Source organism: Amphiprion ocellaris, chromosome 4, assembly GCF_022539595.1.
Source record: "Amphiprion ocellaris isolate individual 3 ecotype Okinawa chromosome 4, ASM2253959v1, whole genome shotgun sequence".
Taxonomy (NCBI): Eukaryota; Metazoa; Chordata; class Actinopteri; family Pomacentridae; genus Amphiprion; species Amphiprion ocellaris.
The window spans coordinates 7,916,277-7,936,301 of NC_072769.1; the positions used below are offsets into that span (position 1 = coordinate 7,916,277).

The 20,025-nt window shown below is 41.4% G+C and overlaps 1 protein-coding gene across 1 annotated transcript in view; it reads left to right on the forward strand.

Moving 5' to 3' along the window:
- Nucleotides 1–5,620: 5,620 nt before the first annotated feature.
- Nucleotides 5,621–20,025, forward strand: part of adcy9 (adenylate cyclase 9) — a 43,174-nt gene continuing 28,769 nt past the window's right edge. Inside the window, exon 1 of the mRNA XM_023272322.3 lies at nucleotides 5,621–9,717. Coding sequence (XP_023128090.2) covers nucleotides 7,824–9,717 — 1,894 coding nt within the window. The 5' untranslated portion in view covers nucleotides 5,621–7,823. The remainder of the gene's footprint in view (nucleotides 9,718–20,025) is intronic.

Here is a 20,025-nt window from a genome sequence, read left to right on the forward strand (position 1 = left end):
TTGTATGGATTTGGAACAAAATTAAATGTGCAACGACTAGGTGAGCACACACAGCAGCCAGCCAGTAAAACAAAAATGCTTTTATTTGTATGGCAGCTGGTTAATTATCTCCTGCAGTGGCTAAAAAGAGACACCAGATGGCGCTTCGATTCAATCTGTTTATCAGACTGACTTCAGCGGCGTGAAAAAAAGTAATTTCTTTTTATTAAATGCGAAAGTTTTGCTTTTAATGCTGCAAACACTCCATTATATAAATTAAACAGTAATTCCTTACTAGAAAAGAAACAAAAGATAAAGAGGAAACATCTTTGTATGTGTTTGAAGAACTATACAGTAACACCCTTGTTGGTATTTCACTAGAAAAAGACACAATTTTGCATTTAAACCATTCAGTGAAACCTATTACAATATCACATGCATTTTCTTAAAACGTTTTAAGAAGAATCTGTCTGAATTTAGTTTGGTACTGGTGAGAAATTCTGTTTAGATGGATCCCAGAATACATTAAAGAGACAACTGAGAGATTTAACCCTTACATACTGTTCATATTTTATGCCTTCACAGTATGATCAGTGTCAGTTCTGACCATGCCATTTGAAAATGACATGGAACTGTTGGAATTTATAATATAGCCATGTTTAACCACTGCAACCATTAAATGCTGTCCTCTCCGCTATATCATAACAAATCATAATTATCCATATCGATTTAACATTTACCCATTCGAACACAAAACCTTTTACAATAAAATGCTTATTATAAACTAGTCTCTGCATCCAAAGCAGTAGCAGAAAAGTGTGTGAAACTTAATGTGGAACTAACCCTAACCCTCTTCATTAGAGGGGCTGTAATCACTGGTAGATGTAAAAACACACTTCAATATATATATGGGTCAAATTTGAAAAAAAAATCCCTATTTTCATTTTGTGTATTTTGGGTCACTTTAGGAAAAGTTGTCAGATTTCAGGCTAAAAGAATGACCTTTAGAGTGTTTTTGCTGCTGTCAAATGACAAAAAGGGTCAAATTGGACCCATACAGTATGTAAGGAGTGTAGATTCTGAAAGCAGTCAATTCCAATGACACTACAGAAATGCATTTATTTAGATATGTAGAGAGCATGCAGTCATTTGGTACACAATTAACATGGATGTTTTAAATTGCCGCCCACGCCTCAGATTTGTTCAGTTATTCAATTAGAATGAATAAAATAGAATAAAAAGGCAATTCAGGCACGCTTGCATTGCAGTAGGCAAAGGCCAAGAGTCTTGCTGGTTTAAAAGCAATAAAAACACCTTGAAATTAATAAAATGAAAAACACTCCAAACTAGGCACATTATGGACCTATTTTTGAACTGCTAAATGGAAGCTATTTGACTGAAAACACTCTTCAAGGAACCCACTTATAAGGACAGCATATATATATATATATATATATATATAAATAAATAAATAAAAAAAACTTAAAGTAGGCTAAGTGCTAAGTAGGATTGATTTATATAGTTTAAATAATGTAATTTGTCTGAATGAACTAAAATAAAATATATAGCCTGCCAGGGGCTTGAATGAGACTTTGCAGAATCCTGAAAATACTAATGTCTGCTTGCCAACATGATGATGCTGCCATGCTGATGTAGTACAACGTTCATTATGTTCAACATGTTCGTTCAGCTTCTTAACATTTTGTAATTGGCACTAAATACAAAGTAGAGTTGAAGGTACCTCCTTATCATTTATGATGCCACTTTTTCTATTTTTCTGTTGTCTTTAAAATATGTTATTTTATAGCGTCTTTTTGTTATTGCACAGCGTTGTGGAACAGTCATACAGGAAGTATTTGATCATAACCTGAAGATTTTGACCTGATGGTGGTGAAATAAAAAGTCACTGGATCACAAAATGTCTATGATTCTCATAAGTCACATGCATTTCAGGATAAACCTTCACTATCTCATATGAGTGCAGTTTGATGTTTGTCACCACAGTTTCTGGCGGCTTGTTGTGCAGCTCTTCTCGTTGCTTTTCTCAATTAAAATCTGCTACAGTCCCACAGCTGTACACTCAGTGGTCAATACACGAGCAATAAATATTACACACTGAAATATGTGTTTGAGCTCGTGTACTGTGCATAATCTTTGTTTGCTTAGCTGACAGACAGTCCTCCAAGGTCTTAGTGTCAGTGTCAGGCTTATCAGAGCAGCTTTATCAACTCTTCAAACAGGCCTCTTTTGTAAGCTCTTGAACATAAGCACGCTGCCCACATGCCGCGCACACACACACACACACACACACACACACACACACACACACACACACACACACACACACACACACACACACACACATACACACACACACACACACACACACACACACGTATGAACAATGCACTTGTTTTATTGAATTCAAAAGTGAAGCACACTTGCTTCTCTCAGGATATGTAGACACACTGAATCAGCACTATAAATCTTTATTGCCTTGTTTATCTTCTTCCTGTTCACCTGCTGTTCAAAATCTCAGTTAAATACACAATGGTCTCACTAAGGAAGAACTTACCAGCTTAGATATTTGGTACAACATGTTTTAGACATAGATACCAGGTGCTTTAGTGGTTTTTCTGTAAGATTTGCCAAGAATTATTCTCATTGCGTCAATCATCTTTCTCTCTTCCTAGAGGCTTTCCTTGAACACTGGACTTTTTCCAAACCGACAAATTCCTGATGTAACTTATATCTAAGATCCAGTAGTCATCTGGCATCATGAAAATGTGCCTACAATGACATCCAGTGCTTCTAGTCCCAGCAAAAAATACCAGTGCCACGAATTACATTTTGAAACATCTAAATGTCTTGTTAAAATACGCCATACTATAATGAACAGTAACTAGAAAAACTAAGAGTAGTCCGGGATATTCGCAATCGATTTCACTCTAGCGTTGTTGCTTTTCAATTTAAATAACACATTTCCCACTAAATCCTTTGCTCCTTGTCACAAAAACCTATTTTCTGCTTGAAATTTGTTCCCCATTTGGATGGAGCTTCACCATCTGTCTTTTATTGTGAGAACAGATTTCCTGCCAAATCTGACCCCACTGCAAATCTGATCAGCACATATATTATTGGCAGCGAATGCAGAAATATTATACATACAAATGAAAACCAATGTATTGCATTTCATTTTTGCCCTCCACGTCAGACTAAGTTGAATGATTTACTGACTACATTCGGCAAATATGGATTATGTGCACAGTTCAAACATCAACAGCATTGAGAAGATTCAGCTGGTCCCTCAGATGAACCTCATGTTTTACTACAAGGCAGATGTAGGTGGTTACATTACCTGTACCCTCTGATCAAGCACACAAAGGCAAACTGAGCTAGTCTGCTACCATTAAGCAGAGTTTAATCACTGAAAAGTAAAAACCTGACGAATGGATTAGAGGACTTAGAGGACTTTACAATATATTGAAAAGGCTTAAATCAAGTTCAAGAGCCTCATTTCATACAAGTCTCAAAAGTCAATTCTAATGTTTTACTATGATGTCAAAACTATATTTGTTGGAGGACAAAGCCTATCTGGTTAACACACAGCTTCTAATGTATGCTGAACAAAAATATAAGTGCTTAACTGATGACAGATTCTCAATATTGAGTTAATCCACACTGGACAATGATTAGATAGCGTGACCTGAACACAAACACTTCTTTGACTGTTGACTATAAAAGATCACCTCAAAATGCAGCTTTACTCAGATGACACTATGCCACAGATGACAAGAGAAAGACAATAACGAATTGGGGGCATGTTTGAAGCTGGCAGGTCACTTAAGGCCGTAGTCAGACAGTTGAATGTCCACAACTTTAATATTTGTTGTCTCAGAAATCGTTTCACAGGCATTTCACAACAGATAATCTGCCACATGATGCTCTGGACGGACATGTCTGACAACATGCTTCAATTCCTTAAAATGTCTAGCAACTTCACCAAGCCCTTCAAAAAGAGCGGGACAGCATCACACAAGACAGCATCGACAACCTTATTACCTGTATGCACTGATGATGTGTGAATCATTACTGACTTGTGATTTCTGCTCTATGGCCTCACTTTTGATCTGTCTACTGTCATTTTCATTAAGGTGCATATTTGGGTGCTTCATGATGCCTATTCTGCTGTACAGATGCCCTGTGTTGGAACAACAAATTCTTATATAAATTGAATGTATTAAAATAATACATGCTTCATTTATATTTTTGTCTCATAGCACTCTCTAGCTTAAAAATTCTTCTGAAGTTTGTGTATGTACTTGGGTGTACAGGAGTCACACTCACTACTACTAGCCTGTGTTTGGTAATGCAGCTAGTAGTATATATGCACAACATATCTTGTTGACTTGTTGAGTGTGAAGAGGGTGATTTACAGTAGCAACAAATATCAGGCAGAAAATAAGAGTGTGGAGGCATTTATTGACATGTGACTGGATGTATAGAGCTCCACGCTGGATTCCCAGCAATAACTGTGAAGTTAAACATCACAACCAGGGAGACACCAGAGGTAAGAGTCTGCCTTCAAATTAAAGGCGCTACACTAATGTTTGTCTTAGCATCGAGTTAGCTGTCAAATGATATATGCAGTATGTGGCAAATGCATGGTTCATGTCACTTTTTAGGTTCAGGGTTTTGGTCATTTTGTTCATGATTTGCTGCTAATATTTACCTAACTAGTTACACTTTTAGCTAGCCTTTTGAGAGCTGCCAAGCTAAATATTTCAGAGTCTGAACACCGGTCCTCAGTTAAAAGCAAACAAAATAAACCAGTTATACAGTAATTTAAAAAAAATATATTTAAAAAATAGACTAGCTAATGAGTTATAACTTCTCCTACCCCTTATTTGTGACCGCTATAAATACTGTTAGCAGTATTGATTAGCTTGCATCAGCTAAGCTAACAATTATTAGCTACCCTGATGCGACAAGTTGAATAATTCTGAGTCTTAATTAAATATAAACTAAGTAGTTATTAGGGAATGTAACAGGTAGCTATTTTAATGTTGTAGCTGTGCGATAAAATTCATTATAATTCTATTTTTAGCAGGTCTTTTAATAACAGAGGGACATTAAAGTTAGCCTTCAAGGCAAATCTGTCCCAGTAAATAATTTTACTAATTTATTTTTTGATAAATGAGAATTTCATCTGTAAAGTAAGCTTCAAATATTAAAAATTATACAAATGTTTAGACGACAGTCCTTTAATCAGAACACATGTATTCGCTGTACATATGTGTAAATAAGCACGTTTATTGCATGTTAATTGTGCAGACTGATGACAAAAGTAAATCAAGTTGTAAACAATTAAAAAATTAATTCAGAGTTAGTGGCACTTGAAAGGTGGACTGTGGGGCAGTAATGTTTCTTGAATGAAATAAAAGATACTTCATATAAAGTATATACAGTACATTGTTTTATCCAGCCTTAGGTGTTTTTTCTTTAACTCACGCCCATATGAGCTCTCTGGGGCAGTTTCTAAAAATATTAGTGGCAGTATTTTACTATCGTCTTGAAAGGCAGGACCGGAAAACGTGCTTTTTTCACAGCGTGGTTCGCTTGACAGACTTGCTTTGCGCTCACCAGCCCGCTCCACCACCACAACAGCTGGGGCAGGATTTCCGACCCAGGCACAGTGGAGATCGTGGCAGCTACAAGAGTCGAGAGATCGCGTCCACTCGGGAAAAAAAACTGACAAGAAAAACAGCCTCGTAACTCCTGCTGTATCTGTTTTTATTTACCCCTTTCCCAACAAAAACTCCAGCAGAGAGCTGTATGAGGAGCAGAGTGGGGAAAGGGTGGCAACCAGCGACGGACGGAAGAGGACGCACCACAGCCAGGGCGCACAGTGTTGTGTTTGTTGGAAACATGCGTGCCAGCGAAAACTAGAGCTACCCAGACGTAAGGAATTGGTGGAGATAAGGAGACACCGCTGTTAGTGGGGCTTTATTTTTTTTTCTTGTTGATAATCCCACCGAGGAGATCCGAGGGGTTTCCTGTATTGCTCCTGGGATTTTCTCCTTCTTTGCTCTGAGGGAATGCGAGGGGAGGAAATCCAGCCTCAGCTCCAAATAACCAGAGACTCCTAACTGGGTCTCCTCTCCAAACGCAGGAAATACGGCCTGGGGGGGAAAAAAAGTTTGGGAGCGTTTGGAAACGAGAAGGGGGGCCTATTGGTGACGCTCTGCACGCGTTTTACGAACTGATTTTGAACTATTTTTTCACTCTCTTTGGCATAAAGCCCTTCTCCTGTTCCCCCAGAAAAAAAAGACTGGAGAAACGCCTTCAGATGTTATCACGCCGTCGGTGTTGTTATTTGCAAGGAGTTTTGATCATCACTATTTATAGACCAGCCTGTTACGACCGAGGCTGTTCCTCATAGCTGTATGTTTTGCCAACTGCGCGCAACAAGTTGCAGACACTCCCAGCAGAGGCAATCCTACGTTAATTTGGGTCAGCGGATAGTATTTTCTGCTCTTCTCCCCTCTGATCATGCGTCTTTGAACACAGCACACCCCTCCCCGAGCCCCTCTTTGGAAGCCAGACGGGGGAATAAACGGTGGAGATCCGGAGAGGGAGTTCAGGAAAGGACGGGGCTGGATCCGTGGGAATAGGCCTGTCTGTCAGGCCTCTTATGATCTGGGTCTTGGACTGGACAGGGCTCCAAAATAACTCATTCTGGAATATTTTTGCAAGGGCCCGCTGGAGGAAAGATGGAAGGAAGAATGTATGGGAATAAGAAATGCAAATCCTCACTGAGCCATGCATGAGAATGCATGTAGTGGAAGGTAAAGCTGCCTTAATTACAGATCACCCACTTTTTTAATCACCCATGTTTTTGGGCTGCTGTTGTGTTTTTTTTAATGCAAAACATACAATTTTCTTTTCATCCAAATTACTTTTTAAGGTAGATAATTCGCTGCTTTTGGTGCTTCATAATTACGCAATTCATTATGTCCACATATTTTCTCTTGTGGCACCACTAGCCGTTCACATTGACAAGATTTTTTTTAATAGATAAAGGAAAAGGATGTGAAAATGGACCATTTGTTGCGCCTGTTATGGAGATAAGAAAGACAGAGTAACTTTTCTAGCCAGTCGCTGTGCACAACGCCAACTGTTGACAGCCTGCATCTGTATCTACGTTATTAGGGATAAATTCAGACATTTTTTTCTTTTCTAAGACAGTATCTGACTCACTAAATGTAATGTCAGCAGTATCAAAATATTGCGCACACCAAGAGGACGTAATTTCCAGTCATGCAACGTCAGGGCTGACCTGATGAAGGCATGAAAAAAAAAATAACCCGTTGCATCACTAACCAGTCCTTTTCCGAGAAGGATGTTCGATTCGGGAGGCAGAAAGAGTGATGACAGTGTATTTTACCGCAGCTGGAGAGAAAGCCGGGCTCATACCCAGAGCCTCTTTGGAGAGGGATACATGTAATGTGAGTACTGACGCAAACCCGGGGTCGGATAATGGACTGCTCAAGAATCTGGAACGGCGCGTCTTGTGTGAGTGAGTGCGCAGGCTGCTGTGTGCGTAGCAAATACGTCTGTGCCGTGCTCACCATTCATGCAGTGTGATTATTCCAACAAACACCTTTTGCTCTCTCTCTCTCCGTCTCTGTTCTGCCTGCTCGTCCCTCCGTCACCGCCCTCCCTCCCTCCGTGCCACATGTGCACACACACGGCGCCCACGCACCTCGTCTGATTGCCTGAGCGCCATCAGAAGATATTCTTAACATTTAACACCTCTCTCGTCCCTCCCCCCGCCAATCAACATGGCCACTCTACAACATCACCGGCAGGTTCTTATGCACGGCACGGAAGTGAGCTGCGACTCCAGCGGGGATGGCGCCATCACCGTGCGGATTACCAACAGCGCGCCACACGTGCGTCAACATGAGCCGCTGAGGGCTGCCAACAGTGGAGCAGCAGGTGGAGGAGGTGGAGGGGCCGTGAATAAAGTGAACCCTAACCTCCACAAATACAGCATCTCATCCAGCTGCAGCTCAGCAGACTCCAGACCGGCTGTGACCTCTGCCTTGAGGGTGCACAAGAAGGCGCCACCGCTGTTTGAGCGCTCTGCAGCCCAGTGCTGGGACCCAAAGTTTGACTCCCCCATCCTGGAGGAGGCCTGCCAAGAGAGGTGCTTTCCTCAGACGCAGCGGCGGTTCCGGTATGTCCTCTTCTACCTGGCAGTGGCAGCTGTACTCTGGGGGGTGTACTTTGGGGTCAACAGTGATCGCTGCAGCCCTGTGGCCTTCCTGGCCCCCACGGCCTCCTTTTTGGTCTTACTTGTGCTCCTCTTTTTGTTCACTTTCACCCACTCATACACGTGGCTCTACAACCAAACCTCCCTGCTCCTCATAGCGGTTACCTTTGCCATCACGTTGGCTCCACAGATACAGACTGCTGGCTACACTGAGCTGGAGTGGGCTGGTGGTGGGAATGCATCATATCTATCACCGAATAACGTAGCACCACCTCCAACCCCTTGCATCTCGCCAGTGGGAACCTTTTCCTTGTGCATGGAGGTTCTGTTGTTGTTATACAGTGTCCTCCATGTCCGACTGTACGCCTCTGTTATGCTGGGGCTCCTGTATTCTATATTATTTGAAGCATTAGGGTGGCTACCGTTGCTTAAACGGAGTTATGACACTACTGGACATGCATCAGGGTTAGTGGGTTCAGGTTCGGACTGGGAGCAAGACACGCTCCGCTGGCTGGGCCCAGCCAAAGCTCTGCTCCACTTGTGTGCCCACGTCATTGGCATCCACCTGTTCATCATGTCGGAGGTGCGTTCCCGCAGCACCTTCCTCAAAGTGGGCCAGGCTATCATGCACGGCAAAGACTTAGAGGTGGAAAAGGCCTTGAAGGAGCGTATGATCCACTCAGTGATGCCGCGGCGAGTTGCAGACGAGCTGATGAAGCAGGGTGATGACGAAGGTGGTGGGGAGAACTCTGGTAAGCGATATTCCTCTGGTGCCTGCTCTGCCTCAGCCGTCTCCGTGGGTGGTGGAGGAAGTGGTGGAGCTTCCCAAGCCCAAAGCGTCACAAGCCCCAAGAATAACCCTCACAACAATCACAAACGCAAAAAGACCTCAATCCCTCGAGGGCAGATAATATTTAGACCTTTCAACATGAAGCGCATGGAGCCTGTCAGCATCCTCTTTGCAGATATTGTGGGTTTCACCAAAATGTCTGCCAATAAGTCTGCACCGGCCTTGGTGGGCCTTCTGAATGACCTGTTTGGACGTTTCGACCGGCTCTGTGAGCTAACCTGCTGTGAGAAGATCAGCACTCTGGGAGATTGCTACTACTGTGTAGCAGGCTGCCCCGAGCCCAGACCGGATCACGCCTACTGCTGTGTGGAGATGGGCCTAGGCATGATCCAGGCCATCGAGCAGTTCTGCCAGGAGACCTGTGAGACTGTCAGCATGCGTGTTGGTGTCCATACAGGCACCGTCTTGTGTGGGATCCTGGGAATGAAGCGCTTCAAGTTTGATGTGTGGTCAAATGATGTCAATCTGGCTAACCTGATGGAGCAGCTGGGTGTGGCGGGGAAGGTCCACCTGTCAGAAGCCACCGCCCGATTCCTGGATGACCGATACCAGAGGGAGGACGGACGGGTGGCGGAGAGAGCCGGTCAGAGTGTGGTGGAGAAACTGAAGGGTAAGTAGCTGCTCATGTCAGATTTCCATATGAGTTCATTGCTTTACATGACAAAAATCTAAAGCAGTCACAGAAAGAGGAGCACATCTAATGAGCAAAGATGCATATGTTACCAATAAACTAATATTCAGAGTTCATTGAGGTTGTGATCACAGGATGAAAACTGAACTTTGGGTAAAAACCACCAAACACCCAACAAATGCTAGAAATGTGACAACAGAGAGAGGAGGTTCAATGAAATTACACATTCACAGGATGAAGGTGAGCTTTTGTACCTTAACATGAGGTCATTGGGACTGAGTGAGGTCACTGTGTGCCTAGACATACTAAAATATGTTATTTGACCAGTTCTTCCTGTTGAGAGTCTACCAGTATCAGCAGGAGATCAGGCCACAGGAGTGTTTGAGCACCAGAAGCAGAGACATGTTGTGGTTACATCAGTTGGAAATAATTCAACATTCCAGTTAATATTGTCAATACTTGTAGAATATTCTCAGGAAACCAGCATAAGTCATTTAAAACCCGTGACACATGAGCGCTCAGTACATATATTTACTGTCATTTTGTTGCTCAAGGACATACATGACATTCTGTGTATAAACCTCAATTATGCTATTAGTGGTTTTGTAGGTATTTGTGTAATTTATAAATGTGCCATTTTTAGAGCAGAACTCTACAGATTTATTTTTGAATGACAGAGGCTTGTGTCATTGAGATTAAAACCTTTAATCTCCAAATACAACAAATGGATTTGAAATCCTTGCCACAGACAAATGTTGGCAGCTTGCATAATAAAAATATTAATGCATACTGTGGATACAAGGATGCAAGGTTAAGTTTGCATTTGGTATATACAGCAAAGATGGCTTAGATGTGGGACTGTGACTGATACAGAAGGCTGGTATATTTGATCACGTCAGACAAGGTCATTTTTGCTGGACAGATGAGATGTCTATTGGATGAAATGCAGTTTTGAACCGTGAAAAAAAAACAGCTTTGTCAGTTCAAAGTAAATAACCTGCATAGACTGTTTTCACTGTGTTGGAGCTGTAAATCAGTGCAACGTTTGGTTAATATTTCTGACTGTGTTTGATGCTTGGTGTTGCTGTTGTTGGGCAGCATAAGCTGGAGATTGCAGTTGATAAAAGCAGGACTGGCTGGCTTTAGTGTTCTGAGGCTGGTATTCTGCTGGAATCCACCGGATTCAACAGGTGTTCGTCATATTGTGGCCACCGCTTGTAGGAAAAGTGGTGGGAGGGTCAGAGACAAGACGGACACCAGACAGAGGGTAGAAAGTACGCAAAGACGTTTTACTTGGCAGTGCTCGACTCGTCCAGCATTTGCAGAGTTCATGCACAGAGATAAATGGATCATAATATTTGCTACATGACAAAAAATATATAGGAATTTGTTTTGGTTGTCTTCAGTATTTCAGGAATCTCTTTGTAACTTCCATAGTCCCCCTGTGTGCTTGACAGTGGACTTAAAAGGCATAAACAATGGGACATTTTATTTAGTGCAGGGGCGGTGCAATAGATTACTTGAATGTTTATCAGGTATGAAACATTTTCATGGTTGCAGCCTTTCAAACAGTCAGATTTTCTCTGCTGCTGGTTAGTTTAAGTTGGGACTCCTAAGACCTCACTGGGTGTTCGGTAACAGAATGGATATTTAAAGAGTTATATGACAATAGAATCATTAAATACACCTTTGCCTGTGAATGTGGCCACACACACACACACACACACAAACGCAGTCTGTCTCAATACTCTGTGGAAAGCGGCATCAATGGAACTAATCTCTGCAGCAGGGAATTCCTCGTGGGCCGTCTAATCTTAGGTCGCTTGTGAAAAGATACTGTCTGTTCTATTGTCAGCCCTTATGTCAGAGTGTATTCACACTTGGCTCTAAATGGTGCCATCATCCTCTATTTCCAGGCTGGCGAACAGTGACAGAGTGAGATATTGACATGCGGCTTTTGTTGAGGGAGAGAAAAGGGGATAATGGCATCTCGTTTCCCAGTGAAACAGAGACGCACATTTTCCTGCTCAGAGAAAGAGATGACCTTAACAGTTTGCCACTGTCGCATAGAGAAAGAGGGGTTGACGCTGCGTTTTCTTTTTTTTTTGAAGAGAAATGGACACAGTTTCATTCTGAATAACTGACTGAAAGATGCAGCTTTTGCTTTGTGTAGGAGATTGCAGAAATTTGTCTAAGAGAGGCAGTGAGAATGATTGAAATTGGTGAACAAAGCAGTTTTTGTAGGTGTTCACAATGTAAGCTTTCTTAAGTTGATCCATTTGCTAGAGATTTGTCACACTGCTGGTTTCTCTTGTTATATCATTATTCATCGAGCACAAATCCACATTACAGCGCTTCACAGGAGCAGCAGATAGAACAGAGGAGTCATAAAATCATCAAGTTTTTAAAAGAAAGACATGTTTGCCTCCGATACCACACGGACATTGTGCAGCTTCAGCTTCTCTGAGGATGTTAACACCACTCATCTTTGTCACTAACCCCACTGTCATCTCTAAAGTATCCTTTTGCATGACAGAACCTAGACGGTCAGATATAAATCAAGCTGTCCCTCTTGTTTTCCATTCTCCTCCATTCAATTTCAAATGGCACTTTTTATCTCGTCAGTTATTTGGTTTGGAAATGGGCTGCACAGAAGTTCATAATCCCGGCTACATTTAATCTCAACAGCTGCGAAAACTGAGGATTTATCAATCATTGTGTCTGTTTGACGCCATCAATGTCATAAATGACAAACTGAGTATTTCTGCGTATTTCTTTAACAGCCTCTGTTAGGTCTGTTGTCTCGCTGCCCTTTACACCCCCTTGTTTTAGTGTCCCCTTTCCTTTCATGTTCCACATCTCTCCCTCTGCTTTTCCTCATCCTTTTTTGTGTTATCACATTCATTGCCTCAGTCTCCCACCTGTCATCCAGGCCCGTACATGTGGTCTGTTGTGTAACACCGCTTTAGTGCTGTCTGCCTGTCTTTAGTCAAGGCTTTGCTATAGATCCCCCAGCAGGCTGAAGGAGTCATCTCAAATAGCATGCTTTCAGCCATTCTCTTTCTATTAGTCCCAAAATACACATCAGTCTGCTCTCCTTTAACACTGAGAAATGAGCCAGTCGAGCTTTGTTTGACCGCGACTTGTCAGTAGCTATATTAGAAATGCATCGTCCCTGTATTGGATGGTGAGCGATGATGCAGCTGCAAATAGTCTCTCATCACAGTGCATAATGTGGAATGTAGACACGATTATATTAACTGCCATTTTTCACCAAGCACAGTGCCAAATAATCATTATTTTCCAGCTTCACAATACTTGGAAATATTAGATGTTTAGACTGCCTAGCCAGAACTTTGAACTGTGCAAATTCATGGAAAGGACACAGCTACAATGTACATCGTATGCAACTGAGTGGTCTGGGGCACTTAAATAAAATAAAAAGTTTATCATGCAAATATGCCAAAAGGAAAAAATTAACTCATTGAGCTGCACTATGTTTCCAAACAAGCACAGAAACACAGGCAGAAAAGTGCGAAAAATCAACACCACAATAAATATACAACAAAAATGTACAAAATAGTATTTGTGGTTCTAATATGTGCTAATTGGCAGAAGAAAAGAGACATTTTTACGACATTTATTTTGCCAGGCATAGTTGTGAACAGTTATGTCGTAGCATTCCTAATTGTGGATGCTTTTAAAAATCAAACAAAGTTGTACATTTCTGTTTCGCTTCTGTTTCTACAGCATTTTTTTCTATCTTTCTGTTTGTCTCATAAAAATGCTGTTTTCACTTTTTCCTTTGATTTCCCATGAGATGATCTCTTAATTTTCCTGCCTTTGCCTTGTATATAAGTCTCGTTCATGTCGCCGGTTGCTGCCGGTCTCTCTGCTCGACTGCTTGTGTCTCCTCCGTCTTCTCTAATCCAGTGCTGCTGTGTCTCTTTTAGCTTCTAGTGCACAAACACACTCATATTTCACTGCAGGTGGTGAGGACTGCAGTTTTCTGGCCTGGATTCTTGTTTAGCTGGTCTTTATATCCTCCCTTTATGTACTGTGTTTGTGCCTTTTTTAGGTCTCCCTTGTTGACAGTCTGTATTAATTCATACTTTATTGAGCGCTGTAGTAGCATGTTAAATATCTGCAAGACTCAAGGTTTCCACCTTGAACTGCTCTCATGGTATCATAGAGCAGCACTGGCACCTTTTCAGTTTCAGTCTGCGTCTTATAAAGGTGCTGTCTGTGTGTGTGCGTATTTGTGTGTTTCCTCATGCATACAAGCGACGTGCATGCATTCATGCATCTTTTTCTTTTTGTGTGCACATATACACCCATGTGTACAAACAAGTCCACTCTACTATTGCAGTGAGTTGCAGTGGGAAGTCCATGCCCTCAGGCTGGTTGGTCTGTGCTAAATCAAACACGTCACCTAAATATGCAGTTGCAAATGGCAGATCCTTAACCATAACCAGGCCAGCCTCAGTGTGTCACAGGCTTTGCTATTGTACTCTCCATATTTGGCTTCAACCACAGTTTTTCTTAAGTTGAAGGTAAGTAGCTCAACTGTAACAGACCAGCTGAATCATTTCATTGTGGAAAAATGATTTATTTCATTACAAACCATCAAGCACTTCAATAATATTAATAGTTTTCTTTATTGGCGATCCTTTCTGTGGAAGTTGAGCTAAATGAAAATCCACTCTGTTCTCCTGTCTCCTTTTGTGGATTCATGGAAACTTCACATCTAGATCAACGTGATACACAATCGCCAAACGCTGTTTAAAGTGCCAGTTTTGATGAAAATAAATTCATAAGTTTGTGTGAAAATCTGCTGAGACAGGGACTTTCAAACTTACAGGTCAAGACATGGATTTCCTGGATTATTAATGTTATTTAATGTTTGCAGCTTGTATTCAGTCTCTCTACAGAAGATGTGCTATGGAGGTTTTCACCAGCGCTGCCCAGCTTACATTGTTTATCCCAGAACTTGTTCAAAAACACATTTTGTCATGTCAGTAGGAAAAGCATAGGTGTAAACAATACAGTTAATGATGGCTGAATTCCATTTAGCTGGTCCTGGTATTGTGCAGGCTTTCTCATTGTCACACTGCCGTAGCTTAGTGGGACACTTGAACAGAACCGAGCCATTGTTCCTCTGCCAAGGCGAGAGCTGAGGCTGTTTGTCTGTTTATCTAGCGAGACGAATTTCATGAAACTTGATGCAGAGGTGGAGCACAAGCACAGGAAGAACCCATTAAATTTTAGTGTGGATCCGGACAGCTTTCATTAAAATTATGAGGTAGGACATTCGCATACTGTGGTTGTTAATGTTATCAGTTATAGCTGTGTTGTGTTTTTTTTTTCCAAGATAACAGGTCAAAATATCTGCTGTGAAAAAGACATTTTGACAAGATTTGCTGAAACAGAAAATTCTCCACGAACATCTTTAATTGATGACATCCGTTGAAGTCATTCTGGTGTCTTTCTGGTGGAAAAAATAAGTAACCAGAAAAACCATTTGATCAACTGATAATCCAAGTAAACTGGACATGTTATTTACTTCTGAAAAACCTCGCTGGTGCAATTCGAAACCAGTCCTTTCACAAGAACACCTTGACAGCAGCATGAGAAAAAGTATGTTTACTTTATTCTGCCAGCGGACTCGATTTTTATTACAAAACATGTGGAGGAAGAGGAGGTGATCCATAAAGCAGAGAGACAGCAGAGACAGAGCGGTAGGTTTGCTCTCTCTGCTGCATTATAATTGCCTCTATTTGTCACATCTTCACCATGTAGTGAGAGCTGCAGCGCTGCACTAGCTTGTCAAACAAAATGCGTGTTTGAGTGTATGTTAGTTGTATAATAAAGATAAGGCATCCAGGAAATAAAACAAAGTGACTGATCAAAGTCTTTGTGCCTTAGATACACAGAAGCACGCGTGTACACAGATTTATCACTGAGAGGTGAGCTCAGACTGTAGAAGCTAATGCAAACATTTTAAAGCTGTCTTTGTACAGTAAACTCTGTATGCCTTTCTTTTCTGTGTTCTTATTCGGTCTTTTGCAAGGCTCTCCTCTGCACTGTCACACAGTTACCCTCTGGCATCAGACCCGACATGGTGTTGTTTTGCCTCTGCTACTTGTACCTTATGGACTCGCAGCATCGCAGCCACTGCATGGTTCAAAGGTCCTCTGCATTCACTTGACTAGGTGGTCTTGGAAGCAGGTCTGTGTGTCTCTGCCTGTATCTGGCCGTCATTGAGTATGTAACAGACTGAAAAGAAAAATGCTGTACAGTAGCATTAGAGCGGAACAAGGGAAAGCGGTGGATGGAGCAGGCAGGTATTTACTTGTGAATGAGATAGAAACCAAAGATAAAACGGGATTTTAGGTAATCACAAGCATTGTTTCGTTTGTTTTCAAATCATTTTTGCTACAACCTGTGTCTTAAACCTAAGTGTGATAGTCATGTCTCTGATAGGCGATTGAAGAGGTCTAGGCTTAATGTTTTATCACACACTAATCCTGTCCTAGTCGTGCTGAGCCAGCCCATTCTGTAATACATAATGTTTGGACTGCATTTCATTATATTCTGCTATAAGGGAAATATGCTTTGACTTGCTTGTATTTCTTTAAACCCATAACAGTCATCTTGAACGGAGCTAAGCAAAGGATGCATCTTTAATGTTCCTTCAAAATATTGGCCAATGGAATTGTTTTTGTGGAACATTTGTATGCAGGGAGGAGAGCAGTGGCATTTAAATGGAGAATTCACAGAAAAACAAACTAGCAGATCTGCTGTACTGTACAATCCAAATCCTCTACAAAACTTGAAGTTATGTGTAGTAGTTTTTTTTAGTAGTTTGGTAGTAATTCTGTATAGTAGGTTGCTAGCCTGTAGGTTGTTGTTGTAGTTTCCTGTACCGAAGGGGATTTTCGAAGTGATAATTCACAGATTGTAGGAGAGGAGAAAGCCCCGTGCAATGAGCAGTCAGTGGCAGGCTTATACCTGCATTTAATATGCAGTAATTCAGACTAATCCTGCCCAAACTGGACTACATGTTACTTGATGGTGAAAATATGTTGGTAAAACTGTTTTAAAATTCATCTAGCTTGTACAAGATGTACATACCCTATATTGAGAAAAGACTGCAGTCAGTAAAGTTTGAGTTTCAGTACGTCAGACTCTTGTTCTATGTCTGTTCATGTCAGCTCTTGCTGCTTGTGTTAACTAGAAAATAATTTTCTTCCTTTGAAATTAGTTGGAAATATAAAACATAGCACTTACTGTATGCAAGAGCATATGTTTTATTTTCATTTTAAGTCTTCTCAGACTCTGTTAAAAACAGCAAATATTGAGATCATTTCTAACAAAAATGACAAAAATGACAAATAGGGTACATTTAACAACATTTAAAGATTTACAACAATCTTACATTCCCAGTGCAGTTCTGCCCAACTTTCTGGTGCTTGATACACACTTACCGTACAGGAGTGGACCTACAATATGCTTTTCTCCAACATTATATTAAGTGCATCCTAATTCCATTATCATTAATGCTGTGTGTTTGTTTTCAGAGAGAGGGAGAGAGAGGATGGTGAAGATCCGACACTAAATCAGAATTTAACAGTGACAGGCGGTAGCTAATGAACCAGCAGAATATAACAGGAGGTCAGTAGCTCAGAGAGCAGGAGCTTTTTACAGATTGTCTTCTTTCTGCTCTTAGTGCTAATAGAAATTCACTCGCTCTGCTTTTTTTCCCCCCTGCATCTCTCACACGCTGTCCTAACAGACTTGTAATTTTGTGTTTGTTACAAATTTGGAGGTCTTAAATGAGGTGTGAGGATTTTTTTACTTCTGCCATTTCTCAAGCCCACTAAAACTAGATGGGCCAGATGAGCCAGTAAGAATTTGTCTTGGGTGCTACCTCACATCAGCTTAACCGGAAGTTGTCCAGCTCAAACTGTGGATACTCCTGCTCACTGTTTGCCAGGTGACCCATTCAGTATGAGCAGCTGCTCTTCTGCTAACTGTAAAATGTCTCAGCTATGAGCAAAGCTCACCCAATGTTCTTCTGCTGGCTGCAAGAGCGAACACAGGAGTCTTCATGCACTCCTAGCATCTGTGGACCTGAAGACTCAGAAGATTACTTTTATTCTTAGTTATTGTGTCACCAAACAATACACAAATCTTTAGTACTTGCCCATGTGTGACTAATGTGGCTAATGCTGCCAGTAGCTTTGATTGTAAGCGTACAGGTCAGAACTCAGTGAAAACTGTAGCTGAGGGTTGTTCAGAAAAATTTAAAGACCATTTTGAAACCAGTTCACAGAGACTGGGTGGGTTACTGTGTTTTGTTGTTGCTTGTTGTGCAACATCAACAGCATGCATCTGCTTGCTTCTCTCTCACTCTCTGTGCTCACATATGCTTTATTTTAATACAGCTGAAATCCCAATAATTCCCAATCATTTTCTGTTGGTGTTGCCAGACAATGGAATGTGTTTGAAATAGTGACCAACAGCCACTTCATAGCCATTCCACAATCTGCGACTGCAGTCTCTGCTAAACTACTAATTTTATAACCGCAATGTGGCCTAACAAACTCACCACACACGAGTTGAACACAATGGATCTGCTGTGACTTTGCAGATATTTGCTAGCAAAATTGTCGCTCAGAGAGAAGGTAGAAGCGGTATGCAAGTCAGCAACCATGCTGTCAGCTATGTTCACACATGCAGAGAGAGTTTTATTTCCGGAGGGGGCGGGGACTGCAGCAGCTCGGTACTTTTCAGAGCAAAACAGCCCACTTAGAACTGCTGCAAAACCAGTGGTTTCACAGGGCTTATCATGCTGCAATGAACCATTTTTGCAATATATTGAGCTGAAAAAATGAAAAACCCACTGTGAAATCATGTGAGACTTGCAATAATTTGCTGAAAAAGGGCACAATATGGGTCCTTAACTGGATCTATAGTAACACTCAATCCCTCTCAAACACAGCCGTCCAATCGGCTTTCTTTTATTCATGTACTCCACAAGTTTGTCATTTCTATTGCCCAAGAATGTCATGAGTTAAATGAGTTTGTGTCTGTGTTGTGTGTTGATAAGCATGCCCGGCCCTGTCCTAGCCTGACTGCAGATGTGTCGCAAATACACGCACATAAACACACACACATTTTTATTTCTCCCTTTGTGAGGACACTCATTGACATCAGCCTTTAGCCTAAACTTAATTATAACTCGAACCATAAAACCTCAAACAGCCCTATGATGATGTGTCAGAAAACGTGAACCAGCCAAAACATCCTCGCTTTTCCAAAGTGTCCTGACTCTCAAGGCTGAAAACTCAAACCGGTCCTCACAAAGTTTGTCAGAAGAGTAAACACACACACACACACACACACACACACACACACACACACACACACACACACACACACACACACACACACACACACTTAATCTGGGACTAGTCTTTCCTGTCAGTTCTCTGTCCATGTAACACACCTTGCTATTTTTGGAAGAGGTTAATTTGTGTAATCAACTGAAAGCCAGACATATGAGTCAACTGCGCTTGTTAAAATTTTTAATTTTTTTTCTTTGGGCAGATCTGTCCTGTATAGCAGTGTGGTATATTCCAGCATATGTGTTTGTGACAGAAGTGAAAGTTTCCATATATCTATATTTGTATGTGTGTAGTGTTGCAACACCTCAGATTGTCTTTACATATGTGTGTCTGCCTGGATTTTCTAATAGCCACAAGGAGCTATTTAATGGTTTACTTGAATGTCACTTATTGCAGGTGGATTGACTCACAGTCTGTTCTCATTTGCTGTTTTATGACACACAAATGTCCCACCCTGCTGTACTTTTGGCCATATCAGCAGAACAGCTAGTGCAGCTTGAAATGCCTTCTAAATATTTCAGCATTATGTAAAGATTGATAAAGCTGGCTTGCATAAGCGCAAAAATCGTGAGAAAACACAATAAAATTTCAATGTTGTATCAGTTTGGAATTTTTTTGGCGATATTCTTGTAAATTCGTAGGGTTCAGTACAGAGGCAGACAAAAAATGTGGATGGAGACAGAGAGCGAGGGATAGCATTCATTGTAGTCTGTGACTGGGGTCAAACTATGGACATTGTGGTTATGTGGTAAGCAGCAGTTCAGACCATCAGGCTACCATAAGTGGGGTTTTTTAAACTTTTATAATGCTGTTAGTTCAGAGAAATGCAGGAAATGTCTGTCTTGTCATGGTTGTGAAAAGAGATTTTACTTGCTGG